The 10,357-nt window shown below is 65.3% G+C and overlaps 1 protein-coding gene across 3 annotated transcripts in view; it reads left to right on the forward strand.

The window, feature by feature from the left end:
* The window catches only part of CD2BP2 (CD2 cytoplasmic tail binding protein 2), an 8,721-nt gene extending 5,467 nt beyond the window's left edge, over positions 1–3,254 (forward strand). For 2 of the 3 annotated variants that reach the window (XM_045016323.1, XM_045016324.1), the window contains 5 exons: positions 9–156; positions 653–810; positions 1,048–1,516; positions 1,893–2,020; positions 3,028–3,254. In XM_045016323.1, coding sequence (XP_044872258.1) covers positions 9–156; positions 653–810; positions 1,048–1,516; positions 1,893–2,020; positions 3,028–3,138 — 1,014 coding nt within the window. In that variant the 3' untranslated portion in view covers positions 3,139–3,254. The remainder of the gene's footprint in view (positions 1–8; positions 157–652; positions 811–1,047; positions 1,517–1,892; positions 2,021–3,027) is intronic. The other variant, XM_045016325.1, reaches the window with a different exon arrangement.
* Positions 3,255–10,357: the final 7,103 nt, after the last annotated feature.

The following is a 10,357-nucleotide window of genomic DNA, read 5'->3' on the forward strand; positions in this document are numbered from 1 at the left end:
CTCCCCAGCTGGCAGAGCCTGGCCTGGGGGCCAGTGGCCCAGGGAGCCGGTTCAAGGGGAAACACTCCCTGGACAGCGATGAGGAAGACGAGGATGAGGAGGGGGATGGCGGCCGGGCCAGTAAATACGACATCCTGGCATCAGAGGACGTGGAGGGTGAGACCCTGGTCTGGCTGAGGGGGCCGGGATCCTGTGGGGAGGGGGCGATCCAGGGGAGAAGGGGGGCTGGACCGGGGGGAAGGAGGGGGGACGGGGGTGATCCTGCCGGGGAGAAGGGGGCTGGGCCGGGGGGGGGGTAGGGGAAACGGGGGGCGATCCAGGGGAAGGGGGCTGGGCCGGGGGAATGAGGGGACACGGGGGGAAGGAGGGGCGACGGGGGGGATCCTGCCGGGGAGAAGGGGGCTGGGCCGGGGGAAGGAGGGGAGACGGGGGGGAAGGAGGGGGGACAGGGGGGATCCTGCAGGGGAGAAGGGGGCTGGGCTGGGGAGACGGGGGGATCCTGCAGGGGAGAAGGGGGCTGGGCCGGGGGGAAGGAGGGGGGATGGGGGGACGGAGGGGATCCTGCCGGGGAGAAGGGGGGAGCCTGGCTGACTCCTGGGCTGGGCAGAACAGGGAAGTCGGGGGCCTGACGGGCAGGGGTCTCCCCGGGCAGGGCAGGAGTCGGCCACCATCGACTACGAGGACGGGGTGCGGATCACCCCCTTCAACCTGGAGGAGGAGATGGAGGAGGGGCACTTCGACTCGGAGGGGAACTATTTCCTGCGGCGCGAGGCCCTGATCCGCGACAACTGGCTGGACAACATCGACTGGGTGAGGCGGGGCTGGAGCAGGGACTGGCGGGGGTCAAGCCGGGGGGTCGAGCCGGGGGGGGGGGTGGGGGCCGGGGCTGGAGGCAGGGACGGGGGGGGGGTCGAGCCGGGGGGGGCGGGGGTCGAGCCGGGGGAGGCGGGGGCGGGGGTGGAAGAGGGGCCGGGCGGGGGAGGGGAGCGGGGGTGGGGGGCCGGGGCCGGCTGGACCCGGACTGACCCCCCCCCCCCCCCCCCGCAGGTGCGGATCAAGGAGCAGCCCCCCGGCGGCCGGCAGCCCCCCGGCGGGGGGCAGGAGGAGGACGGGGGGCGCCCCCTGCTGGACAAGCAGACGCTGCTGGAGGGGATGGTGGAGATGGTGCGGCCGGGGGAGACGGTGGCCCGGGCCATCCAGCGCCTGGGGAGCAAGGGAGGGGCCCGGGGCTCGCGCCCCCGCCGGGCCTGGACCCGCGCCAAGGCCGGGGCCCCCGCCCCGCCCGAGGAGGGGGAGGCGCCGGGCTCGCCCCAGAGGCGGGAGCAGCTGGAGCGGCTCTCGGGATTGGCTGACCAGATGGTGGGCCGGGGCGTCTACGAGATCTACCAGGAGACCCGCGAGAAGCTGGCGCTCAGGCTGCGGGCGCTGACCCAGCCCCCGCCCGCCCCGCCCCCGCCCGCCCTCGACATGTTCGCCGAGGACATCGACGAGGCCAGGCTGAGAACCCAGGCGTCCGGTGAGACGTGGGGGGGGGCTGCGGGTCAGGAGTGAGGGGCACCACCAGGGCTATGGGGGGGGCAGGGCTGCAGGTCGGGAGTGAGGGGCACCGGGGGGGCTGGCCAGGGAGGGACTGCGGACAGGAGTGAGGGGCACTGGGGGGGCTGGCGTGGTGGGGGCTGCGGGGGGGAGTGAGGGACACGGGGGGGCAGGGCTGGTGGGGGCTGCGGGGGCGTGAGGGGCGCGGGGGGGGCAGGGCCGGCGGGGGCTGCGGGGGGGCTGGCACGGCGGGGGCTGCGGACGGGCGTGGGGGGGGGCTGGCGCGGCGGGGGCTGCGGGGATTTGTTGAGGGGCCCGGGGGGGCTGCGGACGGGCGTGCGACGGTGTCTGTCCAGCAGGGGGCGCTGCGGCGCCGCAGCCCCAGGCCGGGGAGGAGCCGCTGGCGGAGGTGATGTGGGAGTACAAATGGGAGAACACGAATGGGGCCGAGCTCTACGGGCCCTTCAGCAGCACCCAGATGCAGGTGAGTCCCCAGCGCCGGGCCAGGGGGCCCCGTGTGCCCAGCCCCCCCCCCCCCGCTCCAGAGGGGCCGCGTCCCAGCGCCGGGCGAGGGGTCCCTGTGTGCCCAGCCCCCACTCCCAAGGGGCCGCGTCCCGGCACTGGGCCCCTGTAACCAGCTCTCCCCCCCCCCCCCCGCCCTGAGGGGCTGGTCCCGGCACCGGGTGAGGGGTCCCCGTGTGCCAAGCCCCCCCGCCCCCGCTCCAGAGGGGCCTGTCCCAGCGCCGGGCCCCTGTAACCAGCCCCCCCAGGCCACGTCCCGGCGCCGGGCCCCTGTAACCAGCCCCCCCCAGGCCACGTCCCGGCGCCGGACCCCTGTAACCAGCCCCCCCCAGGCCACGTCCCGGCGCCGGACCCCTGTAACCAGCCCCCCCCAGGCCACGTCCCGGCGCCGGCCCCTGTAACCAGCCCCCCCCAGGCCACGTCCCGGCGCCGGACCCCTGTAACCAGCCCCCCCCAGGCCACGTCCCGGCGCCGGGCCCCTGTAACCAGCCCCCCCCCAGGCCACGTCCCGGCGCCGGGCCCCTGTAACCAGCCCCCCCCAGGCCACGTCCCGGCGCCGGGCCCCTGTAACCGGCCCCCCCAGGCCACGTCCCAGCGCCGGGCCCCTGTAACCGGCCCCCCCCAGGCCACGTCCCGGCGCCGGGCCCCTGTAACCGGCCCCCCCAGGCCACGTCCCGGCGCCGGACCCCTGTAACCGGCCCCCCCCCAGGCCACGTCCCGGCGCCGGGCCCCTGTAACCGGCCCCCCCCAGGCCACGTCCCGGCGCCGGGCCCCTGTAACCAGCCCCCCCCAGGCCACGTCCCGGCGCCGGACCCCTGTAACCCGCCCCCCCCGGCGACGCCCCGGCGCCGGGCCCCTGTAACCAGCCCCCCCCAGGCCCCGTCCCGGCGCCGGGCCCCTGTAACCGGCCCCCCCAGGCCGCGTCCCGGCGCCGGGCCCCTGTAACCGGCTGCGTCTCTCCCCCGGCAGGAGTGGGTGGACCAGGGCTATTTCAAGGAGGGCGTTTACTGCCGCAAGGCCGACAATTCGCAAGGCCAATTCTACAACTCGAAGCGGGTGGATTTTGACCTGTACACGTGATCCGCGACCGGCCTGCGACCCCTGGAGCCGAGGGGGCTGGACTCGAGTCTGGGGGAGCCAGGGAGGGAGGTCGGGGTGCATACGGGTTGGGGGGGGTTGACCCCTAGCTTGGGGGTGTGGATGTCTCGTTGTCTTTATTTTTTTTTTTTGGATTAAAATATATCTATGTCTTGTACTGTGCTGGTGCTGCCCTCTGCTGGCTGGTGTCTGTGTCAGGGGACCTGGACAGCCCTGGCCAACAGGGATTCTCCTGCCAGCCCCCGGGGGTCAGGTCCTTGGCGTCTTGGATACATACATAGTGCCTGTGTGCTGGGTTGTTATGGTGCGGTCTCTCGGGAGGGGCTGGGCTGTTTGGGTCTGTTTGTTTTTGTAGGGCCTCCTGGCAGGGCTGATTTGTTACTGTGGGGTCTTAAGAACGCTATGAGTTGCGTGTGTCGCTTTGTTTTTGTAGGGTCTCCTGGGAGAAGCAGCGCTGTTTGGCTCAGTTTGTTTTTGTAGGGTCTCCTGGAGCAGCAGGGCTCTGTGTGTGGCTTGGTTTTTGCAGGGTCTCCTGGAGCAGCAGGGCTCTGTGTGTGGCTTGGTTTTTGCAGGGTCTCTTGTGTTGGCTGCCTTGTTACTGTAGGGTCTCATGAGAGCAAGGGCTTTTGTGCCTGTTTTGCTTTGTCATTGTAGGGTCTCTTGTGAGAACTGTTTTGTTTTGTAGGGTGTCTCCTGAATCCTAGGGCCTCTCTGTGCGTCGTTTTGTTATTGTAGGGTCTTACACATGCTAGGACTGTGCTGCAGAGACTCTCAGGGCTGGAAGGGACCTCAGGAGGGATCTAGTCCCACCCCCTGCTCAAAGCTGGACCAATCCCAGCCGGGCCTTAGTATTGGAGCAATAGCAAATACGGCTTTGTTTCTGTAGGGTCTTAGGAGTGGCAGAGTTGTGTGTTTTGGCTGTTGTCGGGCACTGACAGATGCTGCTTTGTTAGGATAGTGTCTCTCACAAGTGCGCGGGGCTTTATTGTCATATGGATCTTCTGTGTTATTGTAGGGTCCCCTAGTCTGTTGTTGCAATATCTGGGGCTGTGTGCGCCAGCTCATTACCGCTGGTTCCCTGTGGGTGCCGGTTTCTTATTGTGGAATCTGGAGCCGTGTCCTGGTTTGTTTTTGTAGGGTCTTCGGTATTGCTATAGGGTCGCCTTGTCTGTTCTTGCAAGGTCTGGGACTGCCTGCGTGTCGGTCTGTCATTGCGGGTGCAAAGCTGGTTGGAAAACCGCTCCCAGAGCGTCGTTCTCAGCGGTTCACCCTCCTGCTGGACGGGCGAATCGAGTGGGGTCCGCAGGGGTCGGTTCTGGGTCCGGGGCTGGTCTGTCTTCAGCGATGATCTCGATAACGGCCCAGAGATCCACTGACAACGTTTGTGGACGATCCCAAGCTGGGAGGGGCGGCGAGTGCTCTGCAGGAGGGGATGAAAATCCGAAATGCTCTGGACAAACTGGAGAAATGGTCCGACGCAAAGAGGCTGAAATCCAAGGAGGACAAATGCAAAGTGCTCCGCTGAGGCAGGAACAATCAGCCGCACACGTACGCTGGGAAATGACTGTGCCTGGGAAGGAGAACCGCGGGCAGGGTCCTTGGGGTCGGGGTGGACCACAAGCTAAATATGTCTCAACGGTGGAACCCTGTTGCAACAACAGCGCCCGTCCTTCTGGGCTGTATCAGCGGCGTGTTGTAAGCCAGACACGGGACGTCCTTCTGCCCGACCCCGCGGTGATACAGAGTCAGCTGGAGGAGCCGGCGCTGGCCCCACGTTCCAGCAAAGATGTGGGGAAATTGGAGAGTCCAGAGAAGAGCAACAAAAATGAGTCAAGGGCTGGAAAGCAGGAGCTGCGAGGGGAGCTGGGGGTGTTTAGTCTGGAGAGGAGAGGCCTGGGGGGGCCGGGAGAACAGGGTTCGGGTACATGGACGGTTGTTACGAGCGGGAGGGAGGGAGAAGAATTGTTCTCGGTAACCGCGGAGGCAGGACAAGAGGCAACGGGCTTAAACTGCAGCAGGGGCGGTTCCGGTTGGACGTTAGGAAAAACTTGCGACCTGTCCGGGGGGGTCAGCGCTGGAATAAGCTGCCCAGGGAGGTTGTGGGGGAACTTCCAGCATTGGGGATTTTGAAGAGCAGGTTGGACAAACGCCTGTCAGGGCTGGGCCAGATCTGGGGTGCGCGGACCCCACAGATCAACTCCTCCCGCCCCCGCCCAGCGCCTCCTGTTGGCTAAAACTCCGGCGGGCGGCGGGGCCCAGGCAGGTCGCTACCTGCCCCGGCTCCGCGCCGCTCCCGGAAGCAGCCAGCACGTCCCTGCAGACCCTGGGGGGGAGGGGGGGCCTCCGCGCGCTGCCCCCGCCCTGAGCAACGACTCTGCAGCTCCCATTGGCCAAACCCCCTCCCAGAGCCTGCACCCCAAACCCCCTCCTGCACCAACCCCCCTCCCAGAGCCTGCACCCCAAACCCCCCTCCCAGAGCCTGCACCTCTCCCCTCTCCTGCACCAAACCCCCTCCCAGAGCCTGCACCTCTCCCCTCTCCTGCACCAAACCCCCTCCCAGAGCCTGCACCCCTCCCCCTCCCGCCCCCAAACTCACTGCCCCAGCCTGGGGACAGTGAATGAGGGTGGGGGAGAGCGAGCGATGCAGGGAGGGGGGATGGAGACCAGAACTTACCTCTGTGGCTAAACGCCAGAGGGGAAGAGGCAGTTTGAGTCCTTTAGAAAGTGGAAGTGAAAACTCCCGGCGGAACATGGACTGAGTCAAGTGCAAACGGAAAACGAGGCAGGAGCACAAGAGAGTTTGAAGAGCAGCTCGCCGAGGAGACACGACCCACCAGCAGCGTTCGGTAGGTCCCTCAGCAGCTGCTAAACAACCAGCGGGCCCTGGACGCCGAGGGGCCAGGGCAGCACTCGGGGGCGCTGAGGCCGTTGCGGAGAAACTCAGTGAATTCTTTGCATCCGTCTGCACGGCTCAGGGTGGGAGGGAAGTTCCCAGACCTGAGTCATTCGGAGGTGACAGGTCTGAGGAACGGCCCCAGCTTGAGGGTTTGGAGCAAATTGATAAACTAAAGAGCGAGAGGTCGCCAGGCCCCGCTGGTATCACCCCCGAGCTCGCAGCTCTGTGCTGTGTAACCGCTGCTTCCATCAGCTCCTGCACCCGGCGGCTGGAGGGTCGCTGACGCGACGCCCATTTTCAGAAAGGCCCCAGAAGTGATCCAGGAAAGCGGCCAGGCTGGGTCAGGCCAAAGGTCCATCCAGCCCGGTGTCCTGTCTGCCGACCATGGCCAATGTCACTGTCACGGCGTGTGGGGGAGTCAGGGCCCCGCACCCCCACGTCCTGCCATTCCCCGGGACTCTCAGCCGGCCAGTGACACAGGTGGTTTATTAGACGGCAGGAACACAGGCCAAACCAGAGCTTGTGGGTACCGGCAACAGGACCCCTCAGTCAGGTCCATCTTGGGGGGAGGGAGCTCAGACCCCAGCCCTGGGGCTCCCCCCGTTTCCCCAGCCAGCTCCAGACTGAGACTCTCCAGCCCCCCCTCTGCCTTTGTCTCTTTCCCGGGCCAGGAGGCACCTGATCGCTTTGTTCTCCAACATCTTCAGCTGGCACCTGGCAGGGGAGCGGCCCAGGAGACAGGGCGTCGGCCATTCCCTGTGCAGACACCATCACCCCTGCCCTCTAGGGCTCTGCACCAACCACAGCCCCTGATCCCCCACCTAGACACTTGAGAACGGCAGAGGGGAAACTGAGGCACCCACCCAGTAGTCAGAGCAAACATTAAGAACATTCCCACTTCGTCACAGCCACGTTCCCAATTCCAGTAGATGGTTTCTGAGAGGGGGCGAGCCCAGCTGCAGGCAGGATTCGGGCTGTGGGCGTCCCATGGATTTATACAGAGGCAATAGGATATTTTCTGTCTTATTCTCTAGCCCTTTCCTAACGACTCCCAGCGTTCGGTTCGCTTGGCGCCTGGCGCTGCGCAGAGAGTGGATGTTTTCACAGAACTACCCACGGTGGCTCCCCGGGGGACCCGGGGCAGGGACGGGCGGGCAGAAAGCCGACCGGTGCGGTTCCAGGAGGCAGCGGGGCCGGAGGACGACCCTTCGTGGAGGGCTGTCACGCCGAAGGGGGCTCCTCCCAGGGCCCGCACTGAGCCGGGAGAGAGCTCGGGGCCTGGGAGGCCGTGAGAACGTGGTAGCAGAGGATGGTTGGCGGATGCGCCCTGTAGACAGTTGGCTGCGAGTGCAGGTGCTTTGCAGCGAGTGGCTGCCAGCGATAAAACAAGGAAATGGAAGGAACCAGCGAGGAAATGGCCTAGAATCAGTTCCCTAAATGGGACCCTCCAGTCGGTGCAGGGGAGAGGGCTGGGCGTGGGGGGCTCGCCCGGGGCAGCGGATTTCCCGGCCAGGCCGAGGAGCAAGAGCCAGATCCCAATGGGGCTTCCGGGATGGCTGGAGAGCCTGGGAGTAGCAGGGGGTGCACCAGACCCGGTTCCCCAGCAACGGGGGGGATTTCCCAGTCTGTGAAGAGATGGGAGCTGGAGCTGGAGTCGGAGGAGAGGGGCGCCTAGAGGACTGGCCCTGGGGAAGGGCCCCACGATGCCCATTTCACAGGGCCCCTAGATTCCCAAGTGGGCCCCGGCGTAATGGGATGTACAACCCGAGGAGTCACCACCCTGCTGGGAGACTCTCTCCGCACGGGGGGAAGGGCGCCGGGAAGCCTCTGCTGAGGACGGGTGCAATGGGGGGGGGTTACCCAGAGACCCCAAAGACCCCGGGAATCTTCATCCGGGAGACCCCTCGAACGGTTCACGTGGCGAAGGGAAGCCGGCCGGGAACCAGGCGCCGAGGAAGGACTATTCCCTTGGGAAGTGAACCGTCGCTTTCAAACTGGGTCCGGACCCTGTGACAGTAACTGCCAAAGAGCGACACCGAAAGCCCGGATCTCGCTCCTCCGGGGGGGGCTCAGCGCCCGGGGGGGTGTCCGGGGGCCCTGGGACACGGGCGCTGGGGGGAGACGCAGGCACGGCCGAGGTGGGCCTGGGAGAGGCGGTGCCCAGTGCAAACCTCGCCCTGAGGGGGGTGGTCGGACCCCCTGGTTAAGGTGCATCTCAATGGGGGGGCCCCACTGGGGTTGGGGTGTCAATCAGCTCCCAGCAGAGGTGCTGATGGGGGACGGGTCGGAGAACTGGCCGGACGGTGGCCGCTCGGCCTGACCCCAGGGATCTGCCCCGCAGGGGACGTAACGCCTGCAGCAGGGGGAGTTCCCAGGGACGGGGCTTAACCGGGCTGAGACCGAGACTGTCACAAGGTGGGGAAACTGAGGCACGGTATGGGGCTGGGCCCCGACCCCAGCCGCTGAATTCCAGACCTGGCCGCGGAAGGATCCCTCCTGGAGGAAGCCAAGGGCCAGACCCTGGGGAAGGAGCCCCTGTGCGAGAAGCGACCCGGTGCCAGGACAGGGCGCCCGAGGGAAAACTGAACCTAGCGGGGTCAGAGGGCGGCTGGTGGCGATGTCCCATCGGGGGGGGCAGCGCTCCCGGCGAGGGGGCTGCGGCGCGTTTACTCCAGGGGCACCGGGAGAGGGGTCTCGGCTCGGGGCAAAGGGCACCCGGGCCGGGCTCTGAAATCAGCACCAGCGGACGGAGGTGAGTCGTGCTGGCAGGTCCCAGCTGGGCGAGGTCAGCGCCATGTCGAGGTGGAGCTGGGGAGATGTCGGGCCGGCCGTGGCTGTGGGCAGGAGAAGGGGAAAGTGAATCTCTCCCCTGAGACAGGAGCCGGCTTCCTGGGCACGGGCGAGGTCGTGAATTTAGGGATTAACAAGAATGTTTGCTATAAACTGGGGAGGCATCAGTTGGAAGTAACAGGAGGAGAAGGATCTCGGCGTAGTGGTTGAGCACAGGATGACTCTGAGCCGCCAATGTGATACGGCCGTGAAAAAAGCGAATGTGGTCTTGGGATGCATCAGGGGAGGTATTTCCAGCAGAGATAAGGAGGTGTCAGGACCGTTGTACAGGGCGCTGGTGAGACCTCATCTGGAATCCTGGGTGCAGTTCTGGGCTCCCATGGTTAAGGAGGATGAATTCAAACTGGAACAGGTGCAGAGACGGGCTACTAGGATGATCCGAGGAATGGAAAACCTGCCTTACGAAAGGAGACTCACAGAGCTTGGCTTGCTTAGCCAAACCAAAAGAAGGTTGAAGGGGGATATGGTTGCTCTTTATAAATATATCAGAGGGATAAATACCAGGGAGGGAGAGGAATTATTTAAGCTCAGTACCAGTGTGGACACAAGAACAAATGGATATAAACTGGACACTAGGAAGTTTAGACTTGAAATCAGATGAAGGTTTCTAACCATCAGAGGAGTGAAGTTCTGGATCAGCCTCCCAAGGGGAGCAGTGGGGGCAATAGACACATCTGGCTTCCAGACTGAGCTGGGTAAGTTTATGGAGGGGATGGTATGATGGGATAGCCTAATTTTGGCAATTGATCTTTGATTGTCAGCAGGTAAATAGGCCCACTGGTCTGTGATGGGATGTTAGATGGGTTGGGATCTGAGTTACTACAGAGAATTCTTTCCTGGGTGCTGGCGGGTGAGTCTTGCCCACATGCTCAGGGTTTAGCTGATCGTCATATTTGGGGTGGGGAAGGAATTTTCCTCCAGGGCAGATTGGCAGAGGCCCTGGAGGTTTTTCACTTTCCTCTGCAGCATGGGGCACGGGTCACTTGCTGGAGGATTCTCTGCACCTTGAGGTCTTCAAACCACGATTTGAGGACTCCAGTAGCTCAGACATAGGTCAGGGGGTTGTTCCAGGAGCGGGTGGGTGAGATTCTGTGGCCTGCGTTGTGCAGGAGGTCGGACTGGACGATCATAATGGTCCTTCTGACCCTAAAGTCTGAGAGTCTCTGATTCCTGCTGGAATCACTCCCTCTCTCTGCCCGGCTAAGCCCTGCCCGCCGGGCAGGCACAGGGGCTGCGTTCGTACCCGCAGCCGGGCGCCAGCCGACCTGGGCTCTGCCCACGGGGCAGGGGAGGTTTTCCCTGCTCACAGTCCCCGGGGAACAGTCCAGGACCCGGGGAGAGCTGAGAGTCAAGCTGGTGGTGGTGGGTGAAGGGGCTGGCCGAGGTGTCGTACCTGGGCCCCAAGGTGGGGAGCGGCTGCCTAAAGCCAGAGCCGGCCAAGGCGGAGGGGACGCA

This window comes from Mauremys mutica, chromosome 4, assembly GCF_020497125.1.
Source record: "Mauremys mutica isolate MM-2020 ecotype Southern chromosome 4, ASM2049712v1, whole genome shotgun sequence".
Taxonomy (NCBI): domain Eukaryota; kingdom Metazoa; phylum Chordata; order Testudines; family Geoemydidae; genus Mauremys; species Mauremys mutica.